This window comes from Semicossyphus pulcher, unplaced genomic scaffold (assembly GCF_022749685.1).
Source record: "Semicossyphus pulcher isolate SPU_LCO1_2020_fin unplaced genomic scaffold, fSemPul1.0.p SCAF_10, whole genome shotgun sequence".
Lineage (NCBI taxonomy): Eukaryota > Metazoa > Chordata > Actinopteri > Labriformes > Labridae > Semicossyphus > Semicossyphus pulcher.
This window is the reverse complement of record NW_027211604.1, coordinates 6,014,433-6,030,165: the sequence shown is the minus strand read 5'-3', so window position 1 is coordinate 6,030,165 and position 15,733 is coordinate 6,014,433. Positions and strand designations below refer to the sequence as shown.

Below are 15,733 nucleotides of genomic sequence, written 5' to 3'. Positions count from 1 at the left end.
CGACCACTAAGAAGAACAGGCAGATGAAATATGCATGACAGGAGAAAAAGCTCCCTGCCTCAGCACACACAAATGTTCTGCCTCCCTCCGTCTCTCTCTCAGGGCGTAAAACATTGATGGAGGCACAAGCTCGACGGCTGAGCCGCTGCATGGAGCGCCGAGCCGAACCAGAGGAGGGTTAACAAGTTCACGTCTAATTCTGGACGTCACCCACGGGAGTACGCTGCTGAGAAAGAGCGAGGCAGGTTTACCTAGAAAAAAGGGTTTTCCTGGTTCAAACCAGCCCCCGGGTGTGTAGGTTTAGAGAGGAGACGTGACAGAATGGTTGACATGAATGCACAAACATTGATGGGTTGTTCCTTTAACCTTCCAGCTGAGTAACAGTGTCGGTGATACAGCAGATGTGGCTGTAAATGGAAACAGTAAGTGCTGTGGAGGTGGGATGTATGTGACAGCAGTTTAGAGGAGAAAATGATTCAGCCTCTGGGTGATGCTGACTTGGTTATGAGTGCAGACTGCTGGTGTTTATATTTGTCAGTCAGACATATTGGTTATAAGGTCAGAGGTCAGACATGAACAGGGGAAAGTCTTGCTCTATTTCTGCAGTTACTAAAAGCCACCACTTGTCACTTACAGTTTGTATGAGTTACATCTGCAGCATTCATGTGCGTGGAATACGGAACTTGTTTGGAGGCTGTGGGGGCCGATGGTTCAATAAGCACCTTATACAAGTGTGAATGGGTAAAACTCTTTGAACCTCTTTACACTTGTGCCATAAACAGTAAATGACTGTTCAAAGATTATAGGTTTTTCATGTGATTTTAATGATTTCCAACTAGTCGATTTAACTTTTTTGTGAATAAAGTTTATCAGACACAAATGATTATTCAAAGCAGAGTATTTCTACATGTCCAGAGGGGATCCTCAGTCAGTAACCAGTGTTGTCCGATCCTTCAGGATGTAATGTAGCCTTGGTGCTGCTGTTGGGTTAAGTTATAACACACCTAACTATAAACTAGGGCTGAATGATTTATCGTTTAACCATTGCAATTGCTATTTTCGCATGTGCAATAGTCACATCGACTTGCGACAGTCAAGCAGGTCAAACTGCTACTTTTTTGTTTGGGCCTCGCTGCAAAACGGAAACTCGCCAGTTTTTCGTTTTCCATCACTAATCTACAGCAAAAGTCAGTCTGATATGAAATTAGTGTGAACTCAGAGTGAACTGACTGCTCTGCAGCAGAGTCTTGTTTGTCAGCTGTATGTAAACAGTAAACAAGCACGCGACTCAGCGGCCATGAATCGGCGGGATGATCGTGGCAGACCCTCCGCTACGCGAGGTGGCTTATAAGTGAGTGTATTTCCGTTATAGAGGCAAACTCGTCCCGGTGCTGGTTGATGTTGTGGCTACATAAACGGGCCGTTCACAGAGCAGACGTGCCGTAGATTTTTTTTTACTGTTAGCGGCTACACCTACAGCGCACACACACAGCGTGAGGTTGTGTGTGTGATGGCTGGAAGTAGGAGTTAGTAGGAGCAGTTACCACCACCGGGCTGGTCACGTCAATACACATATATTTGAACACTATTAAAAATGCTATTTGTATTTATTTTATAAAGAAACAAGTCGCTTCACTTGAACTCTCTCTACTTTTTCATGCAGGCGTCAGAGTCGCTGAACTTCATGTGATTAAAGTAGGAGGAGGGTTTTGTTTTATCGGGACTCACTTTTCCCCAATATTGTGCACTGATTCAAAATCCACCCTCATCTTTACCTCTATCCAAACATATTTACATTATTCTGATAAACTGGATATCTCTTTCTACTTGTGTCCTTGTAATGACTTTCAGATTAATAACACACACACACACACACACTGACATGTTTTGTAGTTCAGAGATAATGTGGAAAGCATGGTGATTAATACAGACATCACTTCTATCTGCAAAGGGAAAAACAGGCCTCAAAAGCAACACTGATTACATGCACGCCACAAAGAAACCATTGTTCTTAATCTAGTTGTTTCAGTTTATCAGCCTCACTTGGTAGCACACACGCACACACTCACACACATCCTTACAATGCTGGGAAAACAAACACTCCTCTGATCTGCCCTCCTCGGGGCTTTGTGGCTCTCTGTGAAACCTCCGTATATCGAGACAAGAGTCGACCTGGAAACTGAACAAAGGCCCGGCTCCTCGCTCCACATTGTCATTTAGCAAAAATGTCACCATGAAAGACGCACACACTCTCAGTTTCACAGAATGAGTGAACACACACAGACTCACAAGAGGCTCAGTACACTTGCTTCGCCACAGACTCCTTCTCATCCTCTCCGCGCAGCATTGATCTGATTCTGGAGTCAGACAGAGAAGTACTAGAGTTTGGCTGTTGGCAACAAGCGCCACTTTAAACACACCATTAACCAGCCCTGTGAAAGCTCCAGGTTTGTCACTAAAGATTTAACCTGCCCAATGAATCCAGCCTCTAATTACGCTTATTTAAATGCCACATGCAGGGATTTAAATTAGCTACTCAATATTCTCAAGGATAGAGGCTACGTAATTGCTGCTGCCGCTAAACAAATGAGAGGAGACAAAATAGCGATTAAGGGTTTGTGGATCAGTCACCCTGAAGAGCAGAGAGACTTCATCAAAAAAGCATCAGAAATGTTCGAAGAGGGAGAAAAGGTAGAAAGGAAGAGAAACACACTAGTATGCATCGCAGCAGCATATATATCTTTTAGATGTACTGCTCAGCACCATCAGGGGCCTCTTTCACAGAGATATTATCCACTGGTCGGTAGTGGAAGGCCAGTCTTAAAGACCAGCTCATGTTTAAAGACAAATAAAATGCTCTGCTTGAAGGCATCCCAAGGCATCTCCTCCTTCCCCCTCATCCTGAATCTGCATAGGCCCCGCCCACTTTGTGCTACGTTTCTCCTTCGTGAAATTACGGTCGAAAACAAAACACGTCTCTTCCATCGTTTAGTGGCAACTTGTTGAAACTTAGCTAGCTTGAAATTTTGTATTTCAAAAGCCATGGCTGAATATTTACCTGATTTCGACCATGAAGATGAAGCATGTCCAGGGATGACACCTCGGACACTACACAGCGCTGTGTAACCACGTCGGAGGATTCCCCCCTTCTGATCAACAGGGCTGTGCTGCATTCTTTCATGTGCCCAAAATAAACTGGAGGAGGAGGCTAAGACCAAAGGGACTTGAAAGGCAACTATCTATCGAGTCAGTAGTAACATATTTACATGCATCTAATTTCTTTACCAAGAAATGTCACTGTTTCTGGTTACACAAAAAGGATCTTACTCTTAAAAGAAAGGGATCATTTCCATAATGTTGTCGGACACCTGGGGTAACAATCTGAGCCTGTCAGTGGCTAAAACGAGCACTTTTAGTGGATGTACTTTAATCAGGCGCAGTTGCCCTAGTCCGCACACAAATGGGGCCCTGGTTTAAAAATACCGAACTTCTCCTTTAAGTCGCCAAAATATGTCATTTAAAAAGTTTGTGAGTTAAAGGGATATCTGATCACAAAGTCTACTAGCAAGAGTTTGTACACTACATAATGTTGCATTATCATAAACAGTGCAAATATGACTATATATATTACAGTTGCAAATGTGAAGGTTCAACACATGAGAAAACACGTCGCTGTAAAAAAACATCCACTGCCATTGAAATGTTCGGCACAAGGTGACAGTCTGAGCGCCTGTGCTGAGCAGTGACATGAGCTGTGTTTTATTGTGGGGATTTTAAAGCCTAGGCGCTGACATGACCGCACTTTGTTTATGAGTCTACTCCCATATTTGAGTGAAAGAGACGACCTGATAAGTCACATGTAGCCCTGAACCAACGGCCTGTGTTAAGGAGGCATAATTGTCTTTTTACAGCTCGCTCTAAATCTGTCCTCGCCGGTTCACCCCTACAAGTGCTATGCAGACTGCGGTTGCCTAGCAGCAGCTGTCCTCGAGTTGTTTCCTTTGTTTTTTTTTTGTTTTTGTGACTGATGGGCAACAAAGTCAGCTCCTTTTTTTCAGCTCTGGTAATAGAAGCGCTATCAGTGCTCGTGGCTGAGTGGCTCTAATGGTGAAAGATGGGAAAGTGAAGGACATATTCAACTCGACAGGCACAGGGAGAATACACAATGCTGAAATAATGGATTTTACACAAATGCAGCACTTAACAATGTCAAGAATTTAAGATGGATGTCGTCTAGCTCTGTCTGTATCTGATTTGAGTGTGCTGCTTTGGGTATGTTTGTTGTCACTTCTGTACCGACCTGCAGCCATCTGCATGTATCCGGCCAGCGTGCAGATCCTCCTCTCACATCCTCCACTGGGCAGGAAGATGGTGATGATGGCCAACAGGGAGCTGACAGCCAGCAGAGCACAGCCTCCTGAACACAGCACCGCACTGGTCTGAGGAACACAAACAGAGACGAGTTTTCACTCACATCAAAGAGAGCCCACAAGCTGCAAATATTCAAAACAGGAAGGAAATTCTGCTGCTTGTTCTGTCACGTAGCCACAAACTAATTTGAGCATGTTTACATTACCATCCAAGAATTATGATTCATTACTACGTTTGAAAACACACCCCAAAGCCCAAGTGTCTGCGTGTCGGTCTGGTCAGATTGTGTAACCTCAAATTGAATCCTCCTCACAGGTTAATGGCTCTCCCAGCTGGAAAACAGCACTCCATGGCCAAACAACAGGGAACTGTCCCTATTAATTACATCTGCGCTTAATCACACACACAGGGGCCAAACAGAGTCAGGAAGCACACACACACACACACACACACACACATACACACAAACTACAGATTCATTCACAACTTTTTTTATGATAAGCCATGACTGTATGAATTTATCCGAACTGGTACATTTGTTATGAGGAAGTTGGGTGATTCACAAAAGGTCCTGTCTGTGTTTTGACTGGCTTCACTTCAGTGTGTCTCCTGGGAAAGTTTGCATTCCTAGATGACTGGCAGCAATCTGTACATTAGCCCTGAGGGAGTGTCTGTGGTTGTTGCTGCTTTCTGTCTTCTTGGTGCTGTTTGATCTTCATAATCTCACAATTGGCAGGGGCGGAAACACCTTTTCCTCCCTCATCCGTCAACACTGGAGCACCCCAGGGCAGCGATCTGGGTCCCCTGCTATTGTCCCTGAACAAACACAACTATGTAGCCACTTTTGTCTCCAACATCAAGTTTGCAGACAACACAGCTATGATGAGTCTGATAAGATAACAAGGCCTACCTGAAGAAAGAAGAGAACCTGGATATCTAGGATGTCTTAATTGGAGAAAAATCTGAAACTATATGATGTTCTCTTGTTCCCTCGTTAGCATCGCTTCCTGTGAAGAATCGTTGTGAAACTAGCAACACTGAGAAACTGATTGTGGACTTTGGAAAGAAGACGGAAAGGAACTATGGGTCCTTTGTGGGCATGGTCGATGGTTTTAAGTATTTCATGATGTACCAATTCTATTGCATGATTGCTATGGCCAATGGCCAGTTAAGTATCAGTCATTGTTACCCATCTCTATTCCTATAGCACCAAGAGTGTCTGTACAGGTAACAATGCTGCATGGGAAAGAAACAGCACCAAATAGGACTGCAAGGACCTTCACAGAGAAGATCGTTTGGTTGGACACACAGTATAAAAGGCTGTATTTTCGCCAGGTGCTGCAAGAAAAAGGTTAAGAGCATCATCAAGGATCCTAACTGCAAAGATACTGGCCTTTCTTTCTGCTGCTGAAGTGAGGAAGGTACCAGGAAGAGCTTTTTCCATCAGGCAACAAGAGTCCTTAATGAGAAAAGTTTGCATTCCTAGATGCCTGGCAGTCATACTGTCAAGACTTACTGTGAAGACGTAATGTATTGTAGCCCTGAGGGAGTGTCTGTGGCTACTGGAGTTGGTTTGTTTCCAACAACCTTTCTGTCTTCTTGGTGCTGTTTGATGTTCATAACCTTCTTAACACTGGAGAACCCCAGGGCAGCGTTCTGAGTACCCTGCTGTTGTCCCTGAACTGGAGGAAGGAAGGTACTATGAGGAGCTCCTACCATCAGGCCACTAGAATCTTTAATGAGGACACTGCCTAAGACTGCCCCTTCACTTATTATTTTATTGCATGATAGAAGGAGCTTGCTGACACACATGTCATCATGACTGCACCCTATGATTATATGTGACAATTGAACTTGACTCACCAGCTCCAATAAAGCTGCCACACATCCTCCTGGACACATTAAAAAACGTGCCCGTCTTGGACAAGTGCAACACGCATTAACGCAGTCAGAAAACAGCCACACACCAGTGCTTAGCATGCAGGCGGGGGCGATGGGAGAGAAATGTCTAACATGCACCGGGGAATTACAGCCCTGAAACACGTGTCATTACGCATGTCCCTGATGTGACTGACATGAATGGAGGAAGGATGAAAGCAGAAGTGATTTCCATGCCTGACAGAAAATTTAATTAGCTTGTTGTGGGAGTTTGGCAGAAAAGCAGAGAGGGGAGCTGGGGGAGATATTTAAGTGCTGTGATGTTGGTGGCAATGATTATGATTATTCTTTTGACCTTTATTTCTCCAGGTTTGTTGAATGTGTAAGTGTGTATGTTCTTCCTCACAAAGAGCCCTTATACATAAGCAGGGCACTTACACACAGTCACATCTGGGTTACAGATCAGCACCTTGGGAACTAGCAGGTGCTAAGGGCCTTGCTCAAGGGCACCTTGACCATAGCAATCAAGCAATGGAAGAGCAGAATAAGAACAACCCCCTTTCAGAAAGTAATTTTATTGCATATCATTTTGAAGAACTTTAATTTGATCTAATTTATGTCTGAAATGTCATCATTATTCAAGACAGCGATCATTTCTCAGTCGTCCACCAGAACATTGTTTGATCACAGTTTCTATCTTGTGATGGCTGCTGGGACTTTAACTAATGGAAGCTTCAACCTTAGCCAGGAGGGAGCAGACGGATGCATTAAGAAATTGATAGTTATATATGCGTATTAAACATTTATAGAAATTATGTATTCATGGTCCCCAGAGAATGAAGCATACTAAATTTGGTGCAGGTCACATTTTTAATTGGACTTACCCTGGCTTACGACTACATACCTGCAAAACTAATACAGTCCTGCCAACACTCCCGATTTGTAATTTCGACTACCAATCAAACGTGTTTTCTCAACCTCTATGTGGGATATGTGTCATAAGACCTGGCAACCCAACTGGAGGCAGCAGCAAGCATGCGCAAACCACTCTACCTGGCGTGCATATGCGTCACTCCTCACTGCAGCGGCTCGCTACCTCTCTACCGCTTAGCTTGGTGTGAGAAATTCCCCTTTATTGCCGCTAGCCGTATTGATACATACCATGCAAGTGTGTTTAACTTGTAACTACTGACTTTCCCTCTTTCAGAAAACTGAATTCAAAACCTGCAAACTTTGGTTTCCCACATTTGTGTTGCTTGCACTCTGTCTATGTCATTTTGTAATTCTGTTTCTCCTCAATGAAATTTTACAGATTGTTGTTGCTTCATGCCTACTCTGCTGAATGTGCCTATGTTGGGTAACACATAATTTCCAGATGGTAAAGCCCTTAGAGACAAAAAGATAGACAAGAATCCGTTTTTTTCAGCGGGTATTTGTCTCTGAGTTACTATTTTTCTTAGCTGAACAACAATGACTAACACAACTCCACATAAAAAATTGGAGTAGCTATGGTGGCAAAAAGAAATCGTTCCAGTAATCTAAAACATTTACTGACAGCACTTTGTCAGACACAAAGAGAGACACTTCAGTTTCTTCTAACAATAGGCTACAACAATTCAACAGTTATTATGGAATAAATTCATATAATTATCAACAAAGCAAATAACTTTTTTTTTCTCCACTTAAATTGAAAACACAACGCATTATGGGGCCCGGTACACTCCGAAATAAATACAAGTGGATACACCTGTAAGGTAGGCCAACCCTTGACTGAAAGTACGAATCTCAGCTTTATTCAGGGTTAAAGGTAATCCGAAAGTATATGTTCATAAACATAAGCTTTATGTAAATAAAGCTTGCAATATTTGATACTTGATATTATGATATAGCAAACTTTTATGTCTGTCATCGAGAAACTTAACAATGAAAGTCAGTGTTCACTTTTTTTTCATTTTTCCATAAAAGCACAACAGTTTGTCCCCTCTTCCTTTTCTGGTATATCTGTTATTCTCAAGTTGTTTCGCCTGCTCTGGAGCTCAAGATCATTGGTGAGTTTTAGTTTGGCCTCCATGTCCATTACTTTAGCTTGCAGATTGTTGATAGTATTTTCCGAGAAACAAATGTGTTCCTCAGCCTCATTCATGCAGCCAGTGCACTCTCTTATATTGGCCTTGATGGCTGTTAGTACCCCATCAATCTCCTCATGAAAATCCTGTTTGAGGGACTTTATAGCTTTCATGATATCTGCACTTGTCACGTTCTGTTCTTGTCCGCTGTCCGCGTCGCTAGCTAGCATAGCACCACCATCGTCCAGTGTTGGGTCCAGCGTGTTTTCGTCGTTAGCTTCCAAGGGCTCCACCGTTTCAGTTTTGTCCTTTTTTTCCAAACTTATTTGTTTTCTCAATAACTCGGAAGTACCTGATTATAGGTTTTTAGTGGATTACAGAGTGGCTAAAGTGTTTAGTCTTTTAGTGGTTTAGTGTTACTAACGTGTACGGTAGACACTGTATTAACATTAGCATACATTTGTAGTTGTGTGTTTGGCTACATGATAAATCTAAGTCTGATATCTATTACTTTAAGCGTCCTCACCAACTATGTACTACTATGTTCACAAGCTAGTTGTTAGCATAGTATAACTGCTGTAAAATACTAGACTTTTAATCCACAGCTTTTTTAAACAGCAGCAACAAAAAAACACTATGAGAGTGTTAAGAGTAAAGCCAATAAGCTCAAACTAGCTTAAAGATGCTATAGGCTCCCTTGAACTGAGAAAAGCTGCAGTTGGGTGGTAACTTTCAGCGCCTATCAGTATATGCCTCCTTCTAATACAAGTAGTCATGTTAGTATATATTTCTTTATCCAGTGTTAATACAGAAATAATTTCTATTGCCATTTTAATTAACTAAAGCAAGGACATAACAAGTAAAAAAAGAAAGAAAAAAACATGTTGCCACTAAGAGCCCTTATCTCTGCTAGCTTCTCCTGACACAAGCTACTTGTTTTTCTTGTTTTGAACCTCTACAAAGGGACAGAGGAGATGCAGCAGCACACTTGAAGATACAGAGAAGTCATTAACTTCAGGGGTCTTTGTTCTTCTCCCTCTCCCCCCTGAAATGATATTCATGTATGCAGAGGAATGTCTCCTCTCTCTCTGCTGCTGGATGTTGGCATGCCTCGTGGGCTCACAGTGTGCAGCCTATACCTCCCGCCCTGCTGTTCCCGATTCACTATGACACATTAAAGGTACATCATATCTCATATAGGAGAGGAGCTTGACAGGGGGAGGAGAGCCATGTTCGTTTATAGAAGGTATGCTCTCGCTCAACAATAAAAGACACTCTCTAATGTTGTAGTCGGCTGAATTAAGTCCGATAACGATGACTGGAAAAAAAATACATGACTGTTTTAGGGAAAAACACTGATGTAATGGTTATAAATCTAAGTATTTCCACATATAAGCTGTAAATCCAGCTTTTCTGTATTCTGTCCATTTTCCAGTCACTTAATTATCTGCAAACACTAATAGATTTATACACATGACATTTTGTGTGCCATTTAAACACAGCCCCAGAGACTAACAAAGGCTATCAGAGCGCTACGCGGCTATTTTTACAGCAACCAACCAACATTTCAATTATTGCTGCCCCAATTAATCAACTCCCGACAATGTGTTCTGTGTTCTGGAGAAACAAACTCATAATCATTACCACTTTTACTCACAGACAATACAGAAACATTTCGGAAGCCTTTTTCCTCGTCGCTCTGAGCACAAGTTAATTTAGGAGAAAATGAGCCGCTAACAGCACTGGCCCTCTCAGTGATGCTTCCTAAATAGATTGTAATTATGTGTTAATAACCGGTCGAGCCGCTGCAACAGCTGCAGACGGAGAGAAAGCGGGGGATTGAAAGAGTGGAAAATTGAGGAGGGAAATAAAAGTTTTAATTTGGCAGACAGAATGAGACAGACGTTTCTTAATCTCTTTGTCTTTAGCTTTTCGGCAGTCGGAAAACTTGATTTGAAAAGTAATCATCTCAGGATATTGAGACTTAAGGTATTCAGAGGCACAAAGACACAACCTATACATCACCACTGTAATTAATATTGACAATACCTGTCAGACTTGACCCCTGAGCGCCACTAAATCCCACTGTATTAGAAACTGGCCTGGAGCAGCCTTTAATACATCCATACAAGTGTTACGATGCTGATAAAAAAGGAGCTAAAGGCCGTGATACACATGTAAGACGACCTGGCTCCATCATAAAGAAATGTTATTGGTTTCCTCAATAAATGGTCCACATCCTGACCCTCTTGGAGACCAATAACCGCACTAATACAAAAAACCTCCATCCAGCTGCTTTGTGTAATAAAGGGACGGTCTGACGGGGACTCTTTGACTTCCAATTACATTAAGGAAGTCGGGGATTACACTGTACGGGCCAATGAAATTTCATTGTCTCCTCAATTGGGAGTTACAAGATGGATATGGCGAGGCATGTCTCATTAAACGCACTTTGCCTTTCCAAGCCTGGACTGAACGGCCAAATGTTTCAGAGCAGGTCTGTGGAAAATGGAGGTATTCACCTCTTCAGAGGAGCCGAGGAGAGGAGACAGCTGGAGCTCAGCGTCGGCCCTTGACAGAAATAACCACACCACTTTACAATCCAGTGCTTTGCCTTTATGGAGGACAAGAGGTGAAGCAAGAACACGGCAGATCCACAGATGAGCAGACATGATTCGATGGCCATAGTGCTCGATGACTCTTTCTGTGTAGGGCTGCCACTGAATAAGATTTTCCTACTAGACTAGAAGTTGAATGTCAAGCTATTAATCAGCCAGTCGTTGCATGTTTAAGGTGTAAGTCTAATTATCTAATATTTCTTTAGTGGCATCAGAAAATGGTTTAAGTTCCAGGGCTGAGAAAAAGTGGTATGAGTTACATTATTTAAACTGTGCTGAATTACAGAGAAATACAAAACCACAATAATAACAAATATTAAAATATCAATCTAAGAGGCCCACGCCAAACCATGGTTGGAAGACCTCTGGTTACTTTACGGTGGCTGCTCACTGCCCAGACAAACGCCGACCAACCCCAACCAACGCTGACTGTTGGGTCAGTGTGCGCCAACAGTCTGTGTTTGTCGGATGGAGTTATTCAAGTTTAACATATCCAGTTGGGTTTGGTGGAGTTGTGAGAAGTTGGACCAATATGCGCCTTTTCACAACAAACCGCAACATTCTGAGAACGTGTTCCCTTGACAACTGGCCTATACTCGCGTGTGGACCATCAGTACGCACGACCTTCGGTCAAGTAAAATAAAGCAAAAACTTAAATCAGTTAAGTTAAGTTAAAAGAAAAAGTAGGCAACAAAAGTCTGTCCTGTCAGCTCATGTCTGGGCAGTGTGGAGCTGGCAGTTTTCCGGAACATTCTAAAGACTGCAACTAGCAACTTCCAACTTTAGACTCAATCAGTTGGCTTTACCCCACCAGTAGCTGCTAACTAGCTAACGAACTAGTGAAGAATAGTCTTTGGTTTCTCACTCACAGAAGTAACTTTCTTCCTATAACAAACTGGCCAGATAACACCCTTATTAAAGGGTTAGCTCGGCTGGTAACATTACAGATGATGTTACAGAGGTTCTAAGAGACAAACAAACAACATTTAAGATGCATCACTTGGATGGAGTGTGAGGCTTTTTAATATGGTCGACTAAGGCTTGTCTGTCTTAGACTACAGGAGTTTCAAAATCTTAACCAATTCAAATACTGGGTGTCATCACGCACAAAAGGAGAAACTTCATATATGTTCTCCACTACAACCTCAAACATGGACACACTACAAGACAGGGAGAACTTTGAAGTTAGGTGTGCCTGAGTGAGTAACGTAGCTCCCCACGTGATCTCACGGGAAGCAGATGTAAACAAAATGGGAGACTGATTACAACCTGCTGTAGTCATGCTTTGCTGTGAGAGAAAATGTCTGAATGAGAAAACATTTGACAGAAGTGGTCAAAATGGGTTGTCTTTCTTCAGCGAGACCTTAAAGTGAGATCGTAACTTTGTTTTTTAGCTAGCAGTAGCATGTTAGCTAACATTAGCCACAGGGGTGAGAACTTTTCCCCTTTAGAATCACCATCAGCAGCACCGTTTCCTTCTCTCTTATTGGCTATAGTTGTCGCACTGTGAAAGTACTGATGTAATAATTCAGTATTGATAATACTGGGACAGTCCCCCAATGAGGTTGCGAGCAGTTCAGGAGCTGAAAAATTTGATCTGTAAACCCCTTGAATTAACAGATAATCTAGACCCAGGATCAGCACTGACAGAGGGCCCTAACAAGATTCTGGGAATCAGGTATGAATCAGCCCAAATCTCCCTAAGTGTGAGCCCGACTCTTTTCCAGGGACAGCCCTATTAAAGCGTACAGGTATGCCATCAACAGGAGACTGCTGACTCATCCTCTGTGAGCCGCCTCAGCCCTCCCATTACTCATCAGCATTCAGCAGCGTGGGAGCCCAGCGGTCACAGTGAAGCATCCGCCTGGACATGTTCTGCCTCTAGAAGCCCATTAGCAGCGTAACACAACTTCACAGGACATCTCTGATCCAGCAGAGGGGCTCCAGCTCACAAGGTATCAGCTGAGATTTCACGTCCAGTCCACTCCCTGTAAACCGCTTCCCTTCCCCTCCACTTTACCTCTCTCTGCCTGTCGTGTTACTTCATCATCTCTCAGAGCGATCCCTAATAATCCTGCCAGAGCGCTAACACAAAAAGGACACCCCCCACCTCTAAATGAATGCGCTGAATAATACATCCGTCTCCCTCATTGATCCTCACTGGGAGGAGACCGTGAGAGGGATAAGTGTGTGTATGGTGAGTGTGACGGTCCTGTGAATGGTCGACGATGCTGTGTGTACAGAGTGAATAGGAGATGGAGAGGAGATGAGGGAGAGAGGGGAGCAGAGATTAATCACCTGACAAGTGGATGGAGTGTCCATTTGTGCCTCGGGGACAGGCCGCAGATAGGATGTGACATTCAGGAGCACTTAGGAGAACATGGGAACACACACATGCACACACACACACACACACACACACACACACAGGGGCCAACATACTCTATGTTAGCTAACAAGCACGTGTACGTTTAGGGCGGGATTTCTGTTACGGATCATAACATTTTGAGGTTGTACGAAACAATGCATTAAGGCCTATAAAAAAACACTTGTTGGTAAATGTGTAAAGGCAGGGTTGGTGGATGGTTGATACTTTGTGAGATGGATTTGTGTTAATAGCAGCAGTGATGACACGCTGAAGCACAAATCTTCTTCTGAAGTTCTTGTTGAACAGTAATTGTCTTAGAAATGGGAATAAATGACTTAAATTAGTTCCAGGTTGTCACAAAATTGTGATATATTGCAATGAACCCTGTGGCAACGTGCTAAGCACAATCAAGTGTGCTCTGCCTCATGGAGGTGTGACCATTATGGTACATTATAGGTGATGTTTTAGAGGCTGTGACAAGCACTGCCAACACATTTCCACCTTTCACCCCATCCTGACTTTCAACAGTAGGGCGGCACAATAAATCGCAATTTTATGGTTATTGCAATATGAGAATTCACAACAAACACATCGCAAAATTGAGAATTTATTGTAATGAATAAGAAAAAATATTATATGTAAGCATGAGAAAATTGTACCTATTGGATCGGTCATACTTTCACACCATTTTAATGCGATCAGATGAAGCCCAAACTAGCTGTCAGCTCCCCTCAGATTCATTGGTGTCAATTTAGTGATGAAAAAAGAAACACTTTTTTGAATTATTTTGCATTCAGGACGGACATGTTGCAAACACAGGTATTCTGTGAAACATGCAAAACAGCAGATAGGATGAGAAACTAAGAGTTATAGCATATCATGCAGGCCTAACAGACAGCTTGGGAAACATGTGGAGAGTTCCTTTAGGACACGTGTGGTCTGGGGTTTGCAGAGATTAAAATATGATTTCATCAAATGTGTATTTACTTTCTTTATAAGTTGAGTTAGTGTTTCCATAAGGTAAAAATCTCCAGTTAAATAACAACATGCTATCATAGTGAAAATGAAGATGTAACAAAAGATGCCAGCCAGTCGTCTATTCAGTTAGTTTGACTGCTTTACATAAACTGATATTTGACAATATGGGAAGAAAATCATCACCTCAGCTTTAGACTACATGTTGCTACATAAATATGAAAAAGTAAATGATACAAAAATAAATTAGAATTTTCAGAATATTTATTTTATTTTGTGGGAACCGCACTATAAATTTTACCTGAGCAATCGGGCTGTAATTCTACCAGTATTAAAAGAAAAAGGCAGAGCTCCAAGATGACACATTTTTTTCACGTAGTTTCATGTTTTTCAACCATGTTTAATGTGTCCAAGTCACTATCTATCGACAAATCTATCACTATATATATGTATATATATATAATGGTGATTGAGCCTATGGCCCACTGATGAAAGCCTTTGCATTTGCAGTATATAGTATTATTACAGACTGGGTGTCTGTGGCAACATTTCTTTATAGTTTATACTACAGAAACGACTAAACTTACTGTATGACCCAAGAAAAACAAATATGAGTATGGGGAAAAAGCTGGAAGTGTTGGCGCATAAAATAAAAGAGCAAGCTGCATCAAGACTGATCACACAAATATGTACTGATTTGGGACAAACCATGCTAGACCCAAAAAAATAAACATCAAACAAGATAATATACGTCAGAATCTAAGGGGGGGCCAACAGTGATCGACAACTTTTTTTGAAAAACTTCATATCTCAACAATCAGTTCTGAAAACAAAGAACAATTAGAAAAACCTAAATCAAGAGAGGAAATAGAACAAGCAATACAAAAGATACAAAACTCTAAAGCCCCAGGCCCAGACGGCTACACTTCTTAATAAGGCCTTTAAAGGTCAAATTTCACCTCTTTTGTTGGACGTAAATGAGGCATCGGTCAACCGCCAATTTTTTGTCTCTAATTTATAAGAAGGACAAACATCAGCTGGAACCAGGATCAGGATCAGCTTTTTGGATGTAGATAATAAAATACTGGCAAAAATCCTAGCAACACGTTTGGAAGTAATTCTTCCAACAAGGGTGTCACAAGACCAGACAGGATTTATAAAGGACAGACAGCTGTTCTTTAACATCCAAAGATTATTAAACATTATTCATACCCAAGATACTGAGAATCAACTCTGAGATACTGCTCTCTTTAAGGCCTTTGACAGGATCTGTTTTCGACCCTGTCAAGGTTTGGACTTGGCCCTAAATTCAGTTCTTTAATAGATTACTGTATGCCCAACCCCAAGCTTCTGTACAACAAATAATATCAGTTCCAGTTATTTTCCCCTTAGTCGTTCTACGAGACAGGGATGCCCTGTGTCACCGTTACTGTTAGCACTCGCTGTCGAGCCTCTGG

General features: G+C 42.2%; 1 protein-coding gene across 1 annotated transcript in view; it reads right to left on the bottom strand.

The window, feature by feature from the left end:
- The window catches only part of LOC138594101 (LHFPL tetraspan subfamily member 7 protein), a 135,377-nt gene that overhangs the window by 87,017 nt on the left and 32,627 nt on the right, over positions 1 to 15,733 (bottom strand). Inside the window, exon 2 of the mRNA XM_069665158.1 lies at positions 4,301 to 4,439. Within this exon, the coding sequence (XP_069521259.1) occupies positions 4,301 to 4,439 (139 nt within the window). The remainder of the gene's footprint in view (positions 1 to 4,300; positions 4,440 to 15,733) is intronic.